The 22,457-nt window shown below is 39.3% G+C and overlaps 1 protein-coding gene across 1 annotated transcript; it reads left to right on the top strand.

Annotated features, from left to right (window-relative positions):
- The first annotated feature begins 12,093 nt into the window (after positions 1-12,093).
- LOC143847362 (uncharacterized) lies at positions 12,094-20,713 on the top strand. Its single transcript, XM_077356172.1, has 3 exons — positions 12,094-13,482; positions 18,809-19,871; positions 20,013-20,713. Exons 1-3 carry the CDS (start codon positions 13,405-13,407, stop codon positions 20,477-20,479), a joined length of 1,608 nt encoding a protein of 535 aa, XP_077212287.1. The 5' UTR covers positions 12,094-13,404; the 3' UTR covers positions 20,480-20,713.
- Positions 20,714-22,457: the final 1,744 nt, after the last annotated feature.

Below are 22,457 nucleotides of genomic sequence, written 5' to 3'. Positions count from 1 at the left end.
AATATTAAGATGCATAGAACTCGATACCCATGAAGAATGGTATTTTTTCTAAGTAGAATTCAGAAAAAAAATAGGAAAAGGAAATAAAAAAGGGTCACAACCAAATCTATGACAAATATATGCAAAAGTATGACCAAGACAAACTATTTCACTACCAATGCTGCATACAAATAACATACCAGTAACACTTTCCCACCCTGCAAGAGGTATGGAAAGCACCTGTGTATGACTCTCAGCATGCACACATGCCAGATAGCCTTTTTTTTGTTTTTTTGAAATGGACATGCCAGATAGCTTTTGTCATACTAGAGGCATTCAATGTTTAGGGATTTCTGTTTATACTCAAAATGTACAAACTACGAACTCAATCAGATGTTGCCATCCTCTCATACTTTGACCCATTAAGGCCCTGTTCGTTTGGGATTGTTGCAGCCAATTGTGATTATAGGACTCAAAATTACATTAGTTTTGAGTCCAATAATCACAATCGGCTGCCACAATCTCAAACAAATAGGGCCTAAGACGGTTTTCAGAAATACTAATGAACATTAAAGAGGCTTTGTAGTGTTTGTAAGGTTTGACTAATGTTCAAGTGTGGAGGTGATCGCTTGGCTAGTGTACTTTTAAAAAATTCTCCTTCAATCTTCGAACCATGTGTATAATCACATGTCGAGCGGAAGATGATTGGTACATCGAAGGGTGTGCGTACATAAACCTATTGGGTGTTTGTAACTTTAATCCACTAAATCTCAGACCAATAAAGATGGACGGTAGAGATAAAGAATGAGTACTGGGAGGTTAAGGAAAATTAAGACATAGGATTAGGGTTTCTTTGTTGTTACCATTCAAAAAAAATGGTCATGGCACACTTATGTTCGGCTGCCACAATCTCAAACGAACAGGACCTAAGACGGTTTTCAGAAATACCAATGAACATTAAAGAGGCTTTGTAGTGTTTATAAGGTTTGACTAATGTTCAAGTGTGGAGATGATCACTTGGCAAGTGTACTTTTAAAAATTTCTCCTTCAATCTTCGAACTGTGTATATAATCACATGTCGAGCGGAAGATGATTGGTACACCGAAGGGTGTGCGTACGTACACCTATTGGGTGGTTGTCACTTTAATCCAGTAAATCTCAGACCAATAAAGATGGACGGTAGAGATAAAGAATGAGTGCTGGGAAGTTAAGGGAAATTAAGACAAAGGATTAGGGTTTCTTTGTTGTTACCATTCAACAAAAAAAAAAGGACATGGCACACTTATGTTTTCTTATCAGTCGGTGATGTCGAGTTTTTTATCGGTGGCCCTGATCTTTTAGCTCACATGGGAGGAGCTAATTCACTTCAATGTGTATAATACAGCTATTAGTTCACATGTGAGGAGCTAATTCACTTCAATGTGTATAATACATCTCTTAGTCTAGGCTAGATGGAGTTGGGATGTTGCCGTGCTGGTATGATGGGGCTTTAGTATGGTGCTCTCGGAGTTGAGAATGTGTTTTGGTACCAAAAGAATGGTGAAGTCTCACTTGTAAGGTTTCATTACGAGAGATCAAGGTTGGATAGTTGTGAGCAAATTAAGTTTTGGTTGTGTGATTGTTTTAGTCACTTTTAGTGGTAAGTGAATTTTTTTGAATGAAATATATTTTATTAAAGTATATAGCGTGGCGAACGCAACACCCCCCCCCCCCACACACACACACACACAAGCAACAAAAGAGAAAAGTGACAATCACAAAAAATAGGAAAAGAGACATACCATAGGGTGGGAGGAAGTCGAAAGTCTCCAATCTCTCCCTTTGGCTCCTGTTCTAACGGGTGGGCCCGAGAAACCCATCTTGTGATCCCTCTCTCATCCCTCAATAGTTCTACACCCGCCAAACATGGGTTTACTTAGGCTCCATCTAGGGATATGCACCTGATTCTGCTCTCTAGTGCTACATACCTCTTTCCAGCATCTCCAAAGATCACTTTAAGAGGTAAAAGTGCATCATGGAAGTACTTTTACCCATGACATGGTTAATACGATCCCCTTGGTGTACAAGAAAAGCGAGCATTTTTCCATACCTCTGAAGATCCTTGCATTTCCTTTCTTCCGTATCACCTAAATTGTGGCTAATAGAACCATCAATAAAATTCCTCCTTTTTCCTGCCAATGGATGAAATATCAACACTTTAGAAGATCCAACATATTTGATGAAAAGACATGATATTCCAAATCTCATGAGATTGCTGCTCCAGATCTCTCTCGCCGTCCTGCAAGGGGTGAATAAGCGATCTATTGTCTCCATCGCCTCCATGCAAAGCACGCAGTGATTCACTATTAATATTCTGCGGCTTTGCAAGTGGTTCACCATGAGGATCTTATCAAGAAAGGCCGTCCATCCGAACACACATACTTTGAAGCTTGGGTACCCCACACTCTAGCTATATTTGAGACAATGGCGGCAAGGAACAACATGGTTATAGAACGACTTGACGCTGAAATCCCCTGTGGAACACAAGATCCAAAAACTTATATCCTTTATGTTCCTCTTGATAAAGCATGCTTCCAAAGTCTCCATTAGACGAGCCACCGTATCAATCTCCTTATTGAAGAAGTTGTGTTTGAAGTTATTATTCCAAAATACTCGCCCCTTCACCCATTCAAAGCAATCTTTTACAAAAGCCTCCTTGTTTTGCACCACGACATACAAGTCATGGAATGCCCCCCCTCAATGGTAGTTCATGCCACTTATCCTGCCAGAATTTGCTCCTGCCAGCTTTGTCGCCTACTCTATATCTGACTTCCTCATTAAAATGGCGTTTTTGCCTTAGGATGTCCCTCTAACAGGTTAACCCATAAATATTTAATATATGAGATAATGAAATTATTATGAATATGTTGAATGTTGAATATTAAGTGTATTTGTTCACTGATGAAACACTTGTAATTATTAAGAAGAGGAAAGATTAATTTATAACCCCTAATGTGTACAGATTTGGGGTATACTTGGAAGGGAAATGATATCCCCTCCCCCTCCTCCTTTGACGGATAAGATCCCCCCCCTTTAACGTAATCCGTTAACTTTTAAAGGTAAGGAAAAACGTTAAAGGGGTGAATTTATCCTCAAGCAGTGAACCATTCTCACGGAAAACGTTAAAGGGGGGGATTTTATTAAAAAAAACTGTCAAAGGGAGGGAAAATATCATTCCCCTACTTGGAATTATACCTAATCTCAATTTAAGTATAATTAGGAGTTTCTTTCAAAGCTTAAATTGAAATTATAAAATTCTACTTTATAAATACATGTAGGGTTTCATTCAAAACATAACAACAAAGAAACCCTGATTGATGATTAGACCCACAAGTGTCATAATATAATATCATGGAATCTTTCTCAAGCACACATGTCATTTCGTATCATTTTATCTACCTTCCTAGCAATACCCTAGTCGGTCGGATCCATCACAACTATTGGTAAGCATGTCAAAGTAACGATCACCAACTTCAACTATCTAACAAGGTAAGGGGTTATTTAGGGCACAAGGATCACTTGCAAGATCAGCTTCTCACGTGGTAACAAGAATATGGATCAATCTTGTACCTGTAGGTAAGAGTCTACAACACGTGTGGTATGATAGATCATGATGTACTTCTAGAAAACTTAAGCAATCGATAACTAAGTGTTGTCTAAGTACACCATAAGGATATATACCCATCGACTCAAGCTATCTGACTCACTTCAGATATCCTACCTTGGCATGTGAACAAGCACCCATTCATCTTGATCTCTTCAGGAATCAGTGCAGCTTATCACCTACTCGTGATCAGCCACATCCTACTCAACAGGTTTGGTCTTGTTGTGCAAGTAGGAGACCAGCCTGCTGACGATCATTATTTAATTAACTAGGGGAGCAACTCGGGTCGACCCGACCCGAGGAACCATTTACTCAACCCGAACCCAACCCAGCCCGAGTTCCAACCCTATGAAATTCAACCCAACCCGAGGAACCTTTTTTCCAACCCGACACGACCCAGCCCAACTTTTTAAGCTTACTAAAAAATGATAAAAAAATGCCGGGTTTCACTCAGGTCGGGTTGCCCAAGCCCTACACCTGAACTCAACCCGAACCCGATCCGAAGGATACCAGAACCCGACCTGACTTTTTTTCGGGTTCCATTCAAAACAATGGGGGATATAGGCAACTCAACCCGACTCGAACTCAACCCAGGTTTGTAAAACTCAACCCGAACCCGACCTAAAGGATACCCAACCCGACCTGACTTTTTTTCGGGTTGAACCCGACCTGAGTTGCATCCCTATAATTAACTAATAATCCTAGTAACATAATATACATCATCACAAGCATGCAATAATAAGCAATAACAGCTCAGTTAAGCAAACATAATCATGATTATTAGTGAGCATAAATTATTACGTATTCAACATGTAAAATTGACTGACCACACAAATGCCTAACAAGAGGCTCACCAGCATAGCAGAAATGCCAATGAATATAATGACCCATAGAACTCGTACCTGTTGTTCCCTACGACTTTCTAGTTACAATTGATCCAAAGAGGGGTTCAAGCTACAAGTCAGAAAAGGTGCATCATGTCAAGGAGAATTTTCATTATAATCATGTAATCTTACACAATTATATGGATTTTCATTATAATCATGTAAGCAACTTTGGGTGTTGTGAGTTGTGACCGCCACTTCAAACCAATCAGGTATGAGACCCACCAGCCTCGCAAGCAGTGGCCCCAAATTTATCAATTGTCCAAATCATTGTATTGAAACTCCCCGATTCAATGACTCCCCCAAATCGATTGGGTTTGGACCCGATCAAGTCAATAAAAAACTCCTTTAACTAGCCCAAGTTAACAAAAACTAATTGCATCAATCATTGACTCATCCGAGTCAAGAATCAACTCAATTTTAGCTTGGCCGAGTTCTTGTCCTGAGTATGGATTTTTAAAGCACCGGTAAAATCAAGTCAAGGTGGATTGTTAAATATACTTGCACATACAACACGCCAACTCACTGCCTAAGAATTATCTAAAATGGTTTCAAATATGAATATGAATACAAAAAAAAACAAGAGAAATGCTACCTGCAGGTGAAAGGGCAGTGGATGCACCTCAAACATAAAACATTTGTATTTTGAACCGTTTTAACCCCAAAATAGCAGTCTGAGGACAGGTATTTGAGGTGCATCTGAAGATAGCAAGCCTCTTACAAAAATAAATAGAATCATTAAAATAAGTTTTGGCCCTACAGTTTGACTGAACTACCAACTAGAAACCGTAGGGGGTTATTCCAGAGATTCGATTTTGCACAAAAACCAAAGCAATGGTCTGAGGTAATACATTCCACATCAAAGGTAAAACTTTTACTCCTACCAGACTAGAACACGAGACCTTTGATTCCGAAATAATTGGCCTGCTCAATTAAGTACCAAACCAGCACGCAGCCAAGTCCAACCAAACCTAAATTAGATTTGGTAGGGGTGTCAAAGGACCATTCGAATCCGACCTTAAATGGACAGGATTTAGACACATTGCAAGGATCCATGGGCACATTTCAGGACCCTACCATAGGATCCGAAATTACTATCTATCACCCAGGCAGCTAACAAAAGCCTGTGGGACAGTCCTATATCCGATTTTCTTAACCATTTTACAAAAATACCCTCTAATTTTTTAACTCTTGAGTGTTATTTCAGGGGAATTTTAGTAAAAATAAGTCATGCATTTTTCGAATTTTCGAATGACTCCTATTTTTAGTAAGTTTTCATTCATCTCTCACGAAGTCTTGAGTCACCCTCTTCTCTTCCTTCTCTAACCATTGACCCTAAGTCCCAAACACACTATGACGCCACCATTACTGCTCAGCCTCGCAGCTACCAGTCACATCCATGCTCACCCTCTCCCTCGCCCTCTTCTGAGAATTTCGAATATGTAAGATAAAAGTAGGATTCATTTCATAGAAGAGTGGCAAAGTTTACGGCCGGCTGCCAACCTGACGCCAACCCTCCTCCATTATTCTGGCTTGGGACAGGCTGTGAAAAACACAGGCTCAGAATGTTGGGCCACCAAGAAGCAGTATGTGCATAAGATGAGTGTAGCGGAGATGCGAATGCTTAGATGGATGTGTGGCCACACAAGGTTAGATAGAATTAAAAATGAAGACATTCGTAAAAAGGTGTGGGTGGCACCAATTGAGGAGAAGATGAGAGAGCACCGCTTACGATGGTTTGGACATATCCAACGTAGGCCTTTGGATGCTCCAGTGAGAAGAAGCGACTCGTGCCAAGTTGATGGAGTAAAAAGAGGTAGGGGCAGACCGAAAACAACTTGGGTAGAAACAATTAGGAACATAACAGAGAACATGACCTCGGATAGGAGAGAGTGGAAGAAAATGATCCATGTAGATGAACCCAACTAGTGTCATGATTAGACTTAGTCAATTTGCGCCGGGTAGATTCTTTGGCGCAGCCCAAATACCAAGATCAAACAAAACCAAGAAAGAACAAGTAACAAGAAGAACTCGTACGAAATCTCACGTATGCCGTGAAGATAAAATTTTATTCAATCTCAAAAACTCCCTCAACTCCAATCTTACATCTCTTTTATTACATTTCTAAAATCTAAAAAATAGCTAAAAATGATATTGGCATATATATCTAAAATATTAAAGTTTCCTTAGCTAAAAAACCAGCTACAAATAAGAAAAGCAACTAGAACCTATCAAATCTAGTAATTAGCTAAATTAGAAAATGATAACCTTTTAGGAAACAAAATACTTCAAGGGAATAGGAAATCAAAATTTTCCAATTCTTGAAACTTGTTAAATCTCAAATCTTGTAATCTTGCAAGCTTTCCAAGAATGTAAGTTTTCCATATCTCAAAATCATGTAAGCTTAGCAAGTTTCCATTCCGCCAAAACACCTCCTTATTCACGAAAACTTTTCGTATTTTCCACTTGTGAAACTTCCACTTATGAATCTTCCTAAAATACCTATCACCAAAATTTATTGCTAATTTTTGGATTGCATCATTCTTTCACCTTCTTCATGAAAATTTTCTAAAGGATTCATTAGCCGACCCCAACTAGTTTGGGACAAACGCTTAGTTGAGTTGAGTTGAGTTGAGTAAGATAAAAGTAGAAACTAACAAGATGCTCGGATAGACGGTCCAATAAGAAATTGATGGATCATGACCGAGACACGGGAAATAGGATCTGAAGAACACCCTGAAACCGATCTGACCAATAAGAGATTTGAATGGATCGTGACTGTAAAACAATAACGTGCTCACCATAATAAGAGATAACGATTGGGGAAAAAAAAAACAAATTATGCAAAATCAAATATCAGTAAATACACATCTTTTGAAGGATTGCAGCATTACAATTATTACATATGTTCCAATTTAAAAAGGAAACGAATAGTGAAACCGCACAAAAAAAAAAAGATGTTCATCCGCATGAGAGAGAGAGAGAGAGAGAGAGAGAGAGAGAGAGATTAGGGTTTAAAGGATCGTACCTATGACACTCGTTAACAAATCCCCCAGTCACCTATAAAAAGATGAAAATTACCATTGTACAAAAGGGATTTGCGAGGAAGGCATTTCGCGGATGGACGCTAGCTAATCCCTTGTAAGAAATATACGGGTGACGCTCCCCTCCCTATGCATAGGCTCGGGTGGATATCGTGAGCCCCAACCCCATCAAAACATGAGGTAAGAAGGTGGGCCCCACCCAATGCATGTGTTTGATTTGAGTTGGTGGGACCCACCATTACAAAACATTAAAGAGCTCTGCCCCATCGAAACATGAGGTGTAAAATGGTGGGCCCCACCCGATGCATGGTTTGAGTTTAGCTGGTGGGACCCATCCTATCAAAACATATTGTTGAGTGCCTTGGGCATTTTGGTCTTTTTACAAATATATGGGCATTTTTGGTGTTTGTACAATTCAAAAAAGAAAGAAAAAAAAAATCTACCGTTAGTATTTTGGTCACAAAATTATGGCATGATTAAAATTGCAGTGGTCACCAAAATGTGATGACTCTATTTCCAAACATGGTTTTAAATTTCGACCGGGATTTCGGTGGGGACCGAAACCATAATTTTCCAAACTTTCATTTTTCACCATTTACCAAATTTCGGACCCATAATTTTCCAAACTTTCATTTTTCACCATTTACCAAATTTCGGACTGAAATTTCGATTAAATGCCATTATTTATTTTAAAAAATGTGTTACGCCAAAATTTCTGTTTTCGGTGGGGTCTGAAACGGTTACCGAATCCGAAATTTTAAACCATCTTTGCAAATGGTCAATCAGAGAGACTATTTTTGCAAATAGAGCAAAGTAGAAGACTTCTTTTGCCAAAATACCATTTATTTTATATCTCACGTGTATTCACTAGGCCTTGGTTGGATTGGGAAAAAAAAACATTTGGGGTAGAATTTTTTTTTCTTGTGATTTTTTTACTGTCCACATTGTAGAAGGAAATGATACGATTATGACTTATTTAAACGATTATGTCATCAAGAATTAGATTTCCATCTAAATAATACTGGAAATCAAAAAATCCAAGAAAAGTTTTTTCCCTTCCAGGCATTTCCAGAAAAAAAAATTGCAACCCAAACATGCCTAAGTGACTACTTGGTGTATGAGAAGACTATATATGTACTATGCATGGGTAATCATGTGTTGAAGTGTTTCTCAGGACGAGGAGTACGGGCATGTGTTCGCGACCATGAAAAATTATTTCATGGAATATTCATGGGCTCGAGTGTGAAAGAGGAGTTTAGAAGGGGAAGGAGGAAAGAGCTAGAGGAGAGCATGACAAATCGCTAAAAAAATGAAAACAAATACACTACTTCAAATTGGGTTTATTTTTCCCAATTTCCTAGGGCTTTTCAAGCACCCCACTCCCACCTTCCAAAGTCTCTCTGTGTCCGTTCATGTCCACAACTGACCCCACCAACATACTATCGGGATATATGGATTTTATAATCTATGACTGTTTACAAGCTAAAACCTAGATTTTACAATACATAGATTATAAAATCCGGCTTTTAGCTTTAAAATCCAGGAATTTTCAATACTGATTTATAAAATCTATGTATTCAAACTGGCTGTAATATTCCATTGATAATTTTTCCAGAATGCCAAACATGGCCTATATATTTCACCAGAAATTATATGGTGGGCGCCCTTTACATATAAAGGGCGGAGAGAGAAAATACCAACCCCCTTGATTTTTATCAAGGGGGTTGGTCAAATAAGAGAGTTCGACCTGGATCAAAAATCAAGGGGGAAGTTTTTCTCTCTTTGCCCTTGTTGTTGTTTGACGGTCGACCACCATATAAATTCTCTATATTTCACTATCATAATTAACATATGAGATAGAGGAAAATATTTTTTGGGTACTCAATGCATAAAAACTTGAGATCAAATGTTCAGTGACTTCAATCCTCTCACTGTTGAATTGGATAGAGATTCACGAACAATTAGAATATCTTGGTGGTATATTAGGCAAGTGAGTTAAATGAGGTAACCTAGTTAGATTAGACAGCTAGATTAAATTAGTAATTAGGTAAGATCAGATAGCGATTCTCAACTGACAGGTGCCCCTGCAAATTTGAGCTAAAAGGGCGCCCTCGTTGGGTAATAAATGCACTTTGGTGAGTTTCACCCAATGGGAGCACCCTTTCAGCTCAAATTTGCAAGGGCTGTGAGTTTAGAATCCCTCTAGATTAGAATATTCTATTGTTATCTCCTTTCATGCTTGTCATAGTATCTTTCTATGTTTGTTATGTAAGTGTTCTATACAAGCACGAATTAGTTCGCTTGTAAAAGGTATTCGAGTTTATTGAAATCCTAAATTTATGACGGACAAAATGGGCAAAACAGAATCACTTGGGGCGACTCCATTTTGATTCTTGAACTCAGAATTTTCATCCCCCGCTGTGAAAAAATGCAACATATGGCAGGTGAGAGTTAAAGAACACAGCCTTACTCTCCACTCCTCACACTCAAAACTAGGGCTGCAACTCGAGCCGGGTTTTACCCGACCCGCATCGACCCGACCTGAAAATAACCTGGGTCGGGTTCAGGTTTCATGGGTTTCGGGTCGAGCCGGGTTGAGCATTCAAAAGCCCGCATGAATCTCGGGTCGAGCCGGGTTTGAAGGGGCCCGACCCGACCCGACCCGACCCGAGTTACATAAGTTATAATATGTTCATTTTTTTCTATTGTTAGTTAATAGTTAAAAGTGAAAACCCACGCACCCACTGTTATTGTATGTGAGTGTAATTTCTGCTTCTATGAGTTGAGTTGATTCAAGCATTTGATTCAGCATTGTTTGATTGTAATTACAACATTGTTTGATTACGGCATTGTTTGATTCAAGTGTAGTGTGAGTGTAATTACATCATTGTTTGATTCAAGTGTAATGTGAGTGTAATTTCTACTTCTATGAGTTGAGTTGCCTTGTCAAACAAGAATTTTCCTTAAAAAATTGCGTCAACGTGAAAAAACCCGACCCGACCAGAGATTTATCATGGGTAGGGCCGGGTTTGGGAATCGTGGGTTTTCCGGAAAAAAAACCGACCCGACCCGAGATATTTCTCAGGTAGGGTTGGGTTCTCCAAAACCCGACCCGCCCGACCTGAGTTGCAGCCCTACTCAAAACACTCACATGTTTCTTTACACTTGTTAATGTTTTCCACATTTAACATATATCTCTAGACTCTTGTCCTCCCAAAACAACGAAGAAAAACTTAAAAGCCTAAATTCTAGGACATATGCGGTCCCACCATCTCTCTATAAGAAGCAACTGCCACGTGTACGGACAGATCTATACCCCAGTTGGAATACAGTCATACAGATAGGAATTAGGAAATGGCTGATGGAAAAAAGAGGACACGTGTAACCCAAACTGGGGTTGAGAGAGAGAGAGAGAGAGCAACCCACATGTGCTTGTCAAAATTTTACCAGTTGTATGGATGACTTTTCTTTCGTCTCTCCTGCCATTTATTATGAGAAAATGATATCCACACCCTGTGTATTCTTACATGGTCCGATGGACCATCTGAATCCGATCTTAAACGAACAGAACCTAAACATATTAGCAGGATCCATCGACACATTTCGGGATCCAATCATCGATCGGAAATTCTTATTAGATCTAGACAACTAACAAAAGCCCATTGACCATCTTAAATCCGATTTTATTATACTATCTTATGAAAATATTCTCTAAATTTTGTTCACAACTTTACATATTTATCAGGGGTATTTTAGTAAAAATAAAACACATATTTTTCCAACGCATCCCATCTCTCTCACGAGTCACCCCCCTTCTCTTCCTTTCTCTTTCTACCTCTCCCTCACCCTCTTTTAAGAATTTCAACACCGTAAAATGTAAATAGGAGTGTAGGACATTAGGACCTACTAGGATACTCCAATGGACGGTCCATTTTGAAATAGATCGTTATGGAGACATATGAACTAGGATACGAAGAACACTCCGAACCCGATAGGTCCAATAACAGATTTGAATGGATTGTGACCATAGTTTCAAAATTCTGGACCGAACCCAAAATTTCGGATAAAATCCAACGAAATCAAATAAAGCAATATTTTATCTCGCATAAGATTTCGGCCAAAATTATTGAAATCTCGGGTAAATATTAAATAAAGAATAAAATCCAAATTTTTTTGTGAGATTCCTCCGAAATTTCATGGAAACAAAATTTAACTGAATTTCGGTCAAAATAAAGCAACGTTTCGGTATCCACAGAAACCCGAAATTCGGATTTCGGTCAAAATTTAAAACCATGATTGTGAGTTGTGAGTCTCTTGTGAGTTGTGACTACTATGACACGGGTGGATCCGATCCGAACCGGATCCGTTGCAACCCTAGTTACTAAAAGTAAAGAGTGGAGTGCCGTTACTGAAAAATGTGAGTGTGGATATTCCTTCTTGCTTTCTACACTCTAGTACTTTCCTACACCTATTTATTGATATAAATACCCCACTCTCATTTCCTGTCAAACTTCTCTTCCCTTTTGGGGGTTTTTGAAGAGAGAGAGAGACAGAGTGCATTCGCGTGTAACTTCCGAACAAACCCTAGATTTTCATTCGATACCCAAATTCCGAGTCTGATACGGAAAGAGAAATAGAAAACCCTAACCCTAAGAGGAAACTGAGACAGAGAAGAGAGATTTCAAAAACAAAAAAAAATTTCTCTGGAAAATACCCTTTTATTCTTCATTTTTCTTACTGAATCTGAATTTATCTATTTGTTTTCCCTTTAGGAAGTCTTTGATTAGGGTTTTTTTTTTTTTCCTTTTTCCACTCTCGCGGGGGTTAGGGTTTGGTCGGATCCCTACTCCAAGATTCTGTAATTAGGGTTAGGGTTTAGAAGATTACTTTTATTGAGTGTTTTGGAGATTGTTTCAGATGGGTTCCAGGTTGGATCTTGCTGGAAGTTGGCGTGGCGGATTCAGTAGTTTCGGGGTTGAGTTTCTTGACATTTTCCGCTCATTAGATGGGTTCTAATCTGCGTTTAGGAGATGGTACAACTCGCGTTTTGGACATGGAAGAGGACTGCACTTTAAATTTTTGTGTGGGAGTTGTTTGAATTATGGTAATGTGATCTTTGTTCCTTTGGAGTTTTCGGCATTTTCGGAGTTCTGACTCTCCAAATAACTGATCTCTGCTGGTAATCGTTGCTGGATATCGAGCTGTTTTGCGAAACCCCATATTGGTTTTTGCTACTAAGGAGTGGGTGATGATCAGAACATGTGATCAGATTGTAATGGATTTTGTTGCTTGAGATGCCCATTTGGATTAGTATAGCTTAAGAGGTTTCGCAGCGCAAGAATCTTTTTGGTCTTGTTGTCTGTGTTATTCCATCCCGTATCTAGGATCTATTAAGGTAGCAGAGTTTTGAGCAAGAGTGGATTTGACTTGATTGGGCTTGAGTTTTAAGCTTTTTGCTATTGTTTTGGATTGAATTCCATTCGAATTTGCTAAATCAAGACTTTCCTATTTGGGTTTTGGATTATCCAATTCTTAAGTTTCCATTTCTGGGTTGGAGTTTTTGCTATTGTTTTGGGTTGAATTCCATTCGAATTTGCTTAATCAAAACTTTTAGTATTTGTGGCAAGAGGGCTTTGGATCGACGAATTTGTAAGTTTCCATTTATGTGCCATTGGGATGATATGAAGATGCAGTGTTCTTGAAGCTGAAATGAGCGTGGTGACATGGTGCAAGGGACAGGAGCACTGTTACTGGTTCGTTTTCATTCAATTTTTGGAGCAACATCACTGGAAATTAGGTGAGGCGCTCGTATCAGTGGAAGGAGCAGGTGTCACTAATTCAGTGATATCGTGCAATGTCTCGCTGCTTTCCATTTCCGCCACCAGGATATGAAAAGAAAGATCGGAATGATGATGTAGATTTACTAACAAAGGTTCATCCATCTCCCTTTCCATATATTGGTGTTTTTTTGCTGATTTTAGTAATTGCCTTTTCATGATAGCTTACATTGGAAAAGTTAGTACGTGAGATGAAGAGTTTGTTAGGTTTTATATAATTTTGTGAGAAGTATGCATTTATTTTGCACATTAGATGAAGGAATGTGTTCTCTCAGATTACTGATGGTTTCTCTATGCTGAATTGGCTGTATTAATGACATTTTTGGTCATGAAGTGCTTTATCATCTGAAGCATTTGATGGAATTATTCTTCCCTATGACTCACAATAGTGAATTTGAACATATTACTGTTTGCACCGAATATGCTTGTTTTATCTGCCTCCCTAAATGTATTTGTGGAGTTTTATCACAGTCATATCACTCTTAAGACCAGTGTTTCAAAATGCGGCCGAAGAAAATCCTAGTCATCTCGGCACGATGCAGTAGAATACTCGGTTGACGCTGTCATAACTCATGAGAGTCAAAAAAAAAAATTATTGACTTTGTAGGGCAAAATGCAGAACGTGATCAAGGCAAAAGGGAGTCAACTCCGGGGAGTCAATGATGATGCAGGGGAGTTTTGAAAACTCTTATGCTCACTTTTTCATGAAGTTCTGTTGCGGGCCTGGAAATTCATCATTTGACAGCTCAATGCGGATTGGCAATCACCCAAAAGTGCACCTCTTTAGGAGTACCTTCGACTGTCTCTCGACCACTTGATGATATTATGAGATTGATTCAATGATCTCCAGGACCATGTTTGAATACAGATCCAAAGTCTTCTATGACGCTACTTCCATACAATCACTAACCAGGGGTCTGATTATGCTCTTTATGTTTTTGAATCACAAGTACTCCCATTGTCGAGGAGTTACATATACAAAAGAAGCTCATAAGACCTTAAAATGTCAGCGTTTAAACATGAAAAAAAAAGATGCTATGATTCCTTCTAACCCCTTGCTCATACTAGCTCAATACATTTTGATAGTTTCAAATTGAGATGATGCTGAAAATTGAGAGGACATCCAAAAGTACCACACTCAGGATTATCTATAATAAGGAGCGCCATGTGATGCTAGATTTTGCTATCCTAACAAGTTCTTCATCACTTCAACACTAGAGAAAGAGTTATTAGGCATATTCTTTGGCTTCTCCGTTTTTTGTTGCAAAATCCAACCCAAACAAAATACAATGCCCCTACTCGGTAGGGAAAGAGTCAGAAAGGGCTATCCTGGATTGATTTGTCCCTGCCTTAGCTAACTCAACTGCCATAACATTTGTTGTCTGGGGGACGTGGGAAAATGAGATGCCCATTTATGCCCTAAGGTCACAGATACAAGAGATTATGTCAGTGCATCTCCAAGGCCATGAGGATCTATTAATAGCCCGGGATTTTTTTTTTCTGGGAGTCACCTTCCACCCATTTTTTACACTGGATCTCCATATGAAGGATAATCCCTTCAAGGAGACCTTTGACTTCAACTTTGCTCAAATTGGCAACCACGATAGGACCCAAATAGGCTTTAATCACCCCACGCCTTTCATTGGGAATCACCCGTCCAATCCCAGCCAAACCAGGATTACTCTTAGAGCTGCCATCAAAATTTATCTCTATTGAATTTGTGGCGGGGGCTTCCATCTATGTAAAGGTTTGCTCACAGAGGGCCTGTCCCTTGCAACCTTTATTCACCATCTTAAAGTATGTGATGCAGAAATGGACCGTTTGGTGGTGTTGTGGGGGGGGGGGGGTGTTGGGGGTTGGCAGCCATCATCCCAATGAATGTTCAGTTTGGTGAAGGTGATAATAGACCCAGACTGCGATTCTTTGTCTTCAAAAGTTCTGTTGCTCCGTTGGTTCTGTATTCTCCAAACTGCCACAAATGGGGTAGTAGACAACATAACATTGCCTCTTTCCCGAGGTTACAGATCTTCCATTCGTTGAGCTACTTGCTTAATGAATCAGCTGGAAGATACCAGTGCACGTAAAAAACTAAGAGGATGGTGCACCAAATAGCACACACAACTCAGAATGGATAAACAAGTGATTGGCAGATTCCTCTTCTTTTTTGCATGATTTAGCTGACAATTTGAATTTATTGCTAACACGCGTGCTGACTCATGCTGACATTGACATGTATTTGAACACGTATTGCCACTTCTTTTGATACTTGTAAATGTGCTGCTAGAAGTATCCGACTTATTGTGTGTGTGTCAACTTAATGTGAGTGTGTCGCTTTTTGTACCATGTAAAGTGAAATGCTATGTATTATTGAATATAATGTTTACCTCTTTGGTCATTTACTCTTATTTTACTATTAACTCTTCTTTAACTAATATTTTTTATCCCCCTCCCCTAAACCTAAATCCCTAAACAAACTCTTCCAATATTATATTCATTGTATCCTATTGGTTTCTCTTCTCGTTGCATATTGGAGACTAAGGAAAACTAGATTAGAGTGATGGGTGCATTGTTATTTGATTATCTCATGTTTGTTTAGACTTATATTTGCTTAATTCTAAGATTTATTAGTTTGTTAAATGAATAACATATTTATCTTGTTGCAAATTGTGATTAGGAACCAGTAATTTTATGTGTATGCATATGGGCTTGTCCCCATTTCTAGATTTTTAGGGCTTGTCATGTCAGACACCTCGTATATGTGTCGACACCTCGTATCTGAGTCGACATTCGACCCACGAATTCATGTCCATAGATTAGTCTTTTTTGCTAATCACAACCAGTAATTTTATGTTTATGCATATGGGCTTGTCCCCATTTCTAGACTTTTAGGGGTTTTCGTGTCAGACACCTCGTATATGTGTCGACACCTCGTATCTGAGTCAACATTCGACACATGGATTCATGTCCATAGATTAGTCCTTTTTTGCACATTATGCACCGGTTTGCTAGACAAAATTTTTTCTTCTTGAGCATGTATGGCATATTGATGCTTTAAGAAATAGTAATTCGCACAAATGTCGCAACCCTTGATGGAATAGAGGCAGTCCAACCCAACCTTTTGGGGGTGCGGAGGGCCAGTCCTAGCCCTCCAATCTATAGAGGCTTCCATAATTAAAAAAGCATAAAGGAGGGGGGTAGGATTGAAATTATGTTGCTTTAATGGGTGCCTTTGTTAAAAAGCATAAAGGAGGGGGTAGGATTGAAAATATGTGGGTTGAATGGGTGCCTTTGTTAAAAAAAGTGATGTGTAATTCTCATAGAATTTTGGGAGAAATTCAAATAATTCTCTCATTTTCTCCTCTGCTATATATATATATCATATCAAGGGGATTTTTGTTCCCAAGGGTTTGGTTGATATCTTGCTCAAAAATAGAAAAGAATATATTTTTTGAATGACAAACTTTATTAATGAAACGGATAAAGAGCAACTACAAGGTGGCCAAGATGGTCGGGAAAAGAACCTTGACGGGTGTGGCTCTTTGGCTTAAAGTCATGGGTATGCTCCCCATTGATGAGAGTTTGAATCCCCATTGTAGTAAACCGATGCTTGTGGTTTACTGGTGATTGCGTGCATCCATAGGGATTAGTCCCACCCTAAAATGGTGAGGGGATACCCTATCTCATTAAAAAAATAAGATGATCGAGAAAAGAAACGAAAAAACGCATCTAATAAAAAAACACCCATGTGGGGTTGGTTTTTTTTTTTTTTTTTTTGGGGGGGGGGGGGGGGGTTATGTTTTGGGACTGGGTAGCGAATAGATGCATTTCTTCAGCGCGGTTTCCATCTTGAACAATGCCTCTTTTAAAGGTCCCTTCAAATCCTCTCGAGGTCTTGAGACAGGGTGGTCCATTGTCATCTTTTTATTGCAATGGTTGAAACCGTTGATAGAATGCTCGATAAAGGAGTTGTAGTGTCATTGAAGGATTTATAGTGGGGTCACGGGATTGGAGATTACTCATCTTCAGTATGCACGCCTTGATTTTTAGCAAGGTTGATGCGGCAAGGTGTTAAAACTGAAAGCTACTCTTCGGTGATATGAGGATGTCACTAGGCAAATAACTAATTTTGGCAAATCAAAGTTGGACAGTCATCTTCCCAATGAAGAGAGATAGATACCCAGGCCTTCCTCTATGCGAGGGCAAACATAAAAATAGAGCCTGCGATTTGGAAAATGCTTATCGTCTTGGGAAAGAAGCCTCATCTCACTTGGGGGTAGTATAACTCTCATCAAGCCAGTGTTAACCAATCTACTGATTTACTACTTGTCCTTGTTCAGGTGCCCTATTGTATATATATATATATATATATATATATATATATATATATCTTACACACACACACACACACACACACACACAGAGGGGTGAAGGTGCAGTGAGAGATATTGAAACAGAAGTCCAATTTTTTTAAAAAAGGAATCAAGTATAGAGCATCAAGGGCTATAGAATTAGGTTCTGGAAAGATGGTTGGTGTAAGAATGTGCCTTTAATAAATTTATTCCCTAATCTCTATACAGTAGTCTGTAGCTAATAAAAAAGCAACGGTTCATGAATCTTTTGCCCGTATAAAGGGCAGGATTTCTTAGAAAATGAACTTCCGACACAATTCTTTTGATACGGAGGTTCCAGAGTGGCCACGTTTATGATTTATGAATCTTCTAGATTCCATTTTCATTCGGAGGGAAAGAAGCGACAAAATGGTGTGGATCTAGAATTCCATTGAGGTCTTTAATGTCAAACCCTTCTAAAATTGTCTGAACTTGTCCTGCCATCCTCGCCAATACCATTGCCTCTCACAGTAATGCAAGCTTCCAGTCATACATGTATTGTTGGGATTTGAGGGCAATCATTACTGAAGAGTTTTCTGTGGTTTCCATTTATGCACCTTGAATTTGAAGTCTCTTGAATGGGTATACTCTTTTTCAGAGTCACTCCTTTGCAAATCCTATGATATTTCAAAGTAATTTCTACATGGTTCTATTACTTCCAGTGATGATTGCTTTATCCGTGTATACAAGGGTGATAATTCCATTTGGACTGTTTTCTACTTCAGGATACTCAAATTTTAAACTGGCCAGCAAAGTATTTGTTTTAGAATTGTACTTATGCCATAAATAGTTGTCAATTATATGCTATGCTAATTTGGATAGTCTTATTCTCAAACTGTTCTCGCTTATGTACTTTTTCTAAGTATCCATGTGACAATCATCTTTTCGGCCCCTTGAACATACATCTCAGTTAGTTGTTTCTTGTATTACATGATTTTCCTAGAAGGCTTATTTTCTGATAGTTAAGAGAGGATTGCTACATTGTTGGCTCTTCGGTTGGATTTTCTTTACCTAATTCAAATGTAAATTTCAGGAGAAGCACAAGGAGAAAAAGAATAAAAAGGAGAAGGAGAAAAAGGACAAAGAAAAGAGAGAAGGTAAAGAGAGAAGCAAAGATAAACATAGAGAAAAGAAAGATAGAAAGGAAAAGCACAAAGACAAGAAGAAGGACAAGGAAAAGAACACCACGACATCAGATGATAAGAGAATTGAAGGTAAAACTGTGAGCTACAATGGAGAGAAGCTTGATGAAAGCAGCCAGCAGGGTGAAGAGCATAATTATACTAAATTTACGGAGGAGTTGGTCCGGAGGATCAGAGATGACAGAGGGGCAGGAAACCAAATGGTTGAGACCTTCACCGCTACAGATCAAAGAAGAATTGAGGGGATGGGCAGACCGCCAGAGAAGTATATTGAGAAGAGGACTGGAGGGAAAGAAAAGAACAAGGACAAGGACAAGGACGGGGATGGTAAAATGGGAGACGGACACAAGGAAAGAGACGAGAGAAGAGGTACTGGTAATGAAATATTTCAGAACCTTTTTGGTACGGATCAAAGAAGAATTGAGGGGATGGGCAGACCGCCTGAGAAGGGTATTGAGAAAAGGACTGGAGGGAAAGAAAAGAACAAGGACAAGGACGGGGATGGTAAAATGGGAGACGGGCACAAGGAAAGAGATGAGAGAAGAGGTACTGGGAATGAAATATTTCAGAACCGTACTGGTACTGACCAACGAAGAATCGAGGGTGTGGGAAGAGCGGTGGAGAAGGATGCCGAGAAGAAGGTTGACAGGAAAGAAAAAAATAAAGACAAGGGAGGTGATGATAAAAGCAGATATAAACGCAAGGATGGAGATCGAGAAGAGAAGAGAAGCAAAGGAAAGGATAAAGACAGGGATAAAGGGAAGGAAAAAGAAAAGGAGAAAGGCGAACACAAACATGAATTGCAGGATAAAGTAAGGGACAGTGGCAAGAAGGAACACGTGGATGCCCTCAATATTAGACCCTCATATCCTCCCAAGGACAGAGAAAAGAGTGCTGCCACCCAGGGAAATCTCAAGAAGAGAACACAGCACGAGATAAATGGATTTGTACATGGTGAGTCTCTTTCCCTATAGTTTTTTTTTTAATCTGTAAAAAAACGTTTGCTATCGTCTTTGACCCTAACTTTGGTGAATCCCTTTTTATCTTTTGGTGATTATCGATCTTTTGTTACTTAGTCGGACTTTTTGGTTACAGAAAATGATCTTCAGCGTAATAAGTTTCCAAGACCAACTTCTTCCTCCAATCTGTCCATGGAGAATGGAAGGAAATTAGAGGCATGCCAGGTTGCTATTGATAGGCAGGTGGTGACTGATACCAGGAAGGTTGAAATCAATAAAGAACGTAAGGTTAACGGTATAATAGAAGCCCAGCCACCTTCGGTAACCTCGAGGCCTTCAATTTCTCTAACTGCTTGTGAAAATGGTGAAGCATCTACCAGACCGCCTCACCCCGACTCTAAGTATCTGAGCCAAATACTTACTGTACCCCAAAAGGCTGAATGGTCTGATTTTGACGACCAAGAGTGGCTTTTCAGCAGTGAAAATTGTCTGTCGAAGCCTAAGGTGGCAGTCGAGGTTGGTGAAACACCACTAGTGTGGGCGGACGCAATACGGATAGATTCAGGCGATATTTGCGCTTTGCCATATGTCATTCCTTACTGATATATTGGATGTTCCCTTTCCTAATGCTGATTCTCAAGGTACCCGGCAAAGGTATGGCAGCCAAGGATTGAAATTTCGGTTTTGGTTTTGGTTTCGGCCTCAGCCAAAAATGAAATTTCAGTCATTTTGGTGGAAATCTTATGATTTCGGCCAAAATTTTTAAATTTCGGTTTCAGTTTAAAATTTCGGTCCTGTCCGAAATCCAAAATTTTGGTATTTTGGCCGAAATTTTAAACCATGTCCTGACTTGTTTAATATGGCATCTGTCACACACCATTCATCACTTGCTCCATTAGGTTGGTGCATCTTGCAGGACGCTGGATAAAACTGAGTTTCGTCAACTTATCTAATCTCTATCTCTGAGAATTATGTTTTAAGGGTTGAGAAAAGCATCCTTCATGGAGTGGAGAACCCAAAAGTCCAAGCCATCAGAAGGAGAATGTGCAAGCTTGTGTGCTTTAATTCGTCCTAAAACCGGAGATTTAATCGAAAGAACTTTAGTGGAAAGAATTTTAGTGGCCGTGCTGCTGTGCGACGCAATTTTGATTTGTACCATAAATCTTATTACAAGAAATGTACACTAGAAAAAAGATGCAATCTCATTCATTCATCCTTCTCTTCTGTGATGCAATCTCATTCATTCATCCTTCTCTTCTGTGAGCCTGTTATCCCATTCATTTTAGCCTCTGCAAATATGATGATCCGATTGATTGCTGGCAATTCTCCTCATTTGGCAGATGCATGCAATTCGCTGCACCCAGTCTTTTATTTACATTCTAAAGGCTATTGTGAGATTCAATGCAGAACACCATACACAGGAGCTCAGTTCATACTCAAAACCTGAACTCTTCTCATAATGTCCAGTGATGGGAAATCGCCCCATCAAATGATAGGATGGAGTTGGTTTTATATCTCTATCTGGGTGGTGGCCAAATCAATTGAATGGAAAGCTCTGTTGTGTTCTCCAGTTTTAGATGTGGTCATGCCATATGGTGATTTGAACTATTCATCGGCTAGATTTTTTTGCCTGGCCGTAAGCTTTGAATGGATGATCTTAACCACCTAAGCAGATTGTGGAAACAAGACCATATGATGTTCATGGGTTCCAACTCGACTCGAGCGGGGGAGTTGAGAAAAAATGGAGCTATGGATTCTTGTTCAGAACAAATAAAAAAGAAAGATTTTACAGATTCACCATATCATTGGGGAGAGAGTCTCAGAGTAAACCAAGTCCCTCAAGGCCCCAGGCTTGGCGAGCCGATGGGCAAGATCAGTGGCACTCATAAGACCAAGTAGAAAAGAAAGGAACCGATTGTTGGTCCATGGAGATTAGCTAATTTTTTAGACAAGATTAGTGCTCTGCTTAAACATTTCTTTCAGACCCGGACTTTTGGCTGAAGGGTGCGGACGTGTTTTTCCCCCCCCTCACTGTGCGGATGTTTCTGCTCACTCCTGAACAGCAAGTTGGGGTTTATTTAATCCTTGGGTAGAATTTCTATCTCTGTTAGGGGGGGTATCAATATTTTAAAATCTTGGATTTCCTCAAAATCCTGGATGGGAGATGAGAGAAGGAGACCGTCCGTCGTTTTCTGATCTCTCGCCCCTCTTTTTGTTGAACGAGAGAGTAGGAGATCGTCCTGTTTTTACAGGTTTTAGAAATCTCAGGATGGTGGAGAGATTTCTAAAACCTGGATTTCTTGCTTAAAATCCAGAACTTTACACCGTTTTTTAACTAAAACCTGGATTCTAAGCCCCATAGTGTTTGGGAATGAGAATTAATTACCATGGGAAATTTGATACGGAGAACAGGAGACAAAGTTGTTGAATGAGAATTAAAACTGCTGCTGAGCCATCATATCTCAAAACTAAAATATCAAGACTTGAAAATGATAAAGGCACATCTCAACCATTTTTTTTTATTTTTTTTATTTTTTTTTTGAAATATGACGGAGTGATATTATATTATAAATCATACGGA

The sequence above is a fragment of the Tasmannia lanceolata genome, unplaced genomic scaffold (genome assembly GCF_043159265.1).
Source record: "Tasmannia lanceolata isolate RefF3 unplaced genomic scaffold, GAP_Taslan_0.1 ptg000015l, whole genome shotgun sequence".
NCBI classification, from domain to species: domain Eukaryota; kingdom Viridiplantae; phylum Streptophyta; class Magnoliopsida; order Canellales; family Winteraceae; genus Tasmannia; species Tasmannia lanceolata.
This window is presented reverse-complemented; position numbering and strand designations above follow the sequence as displayed.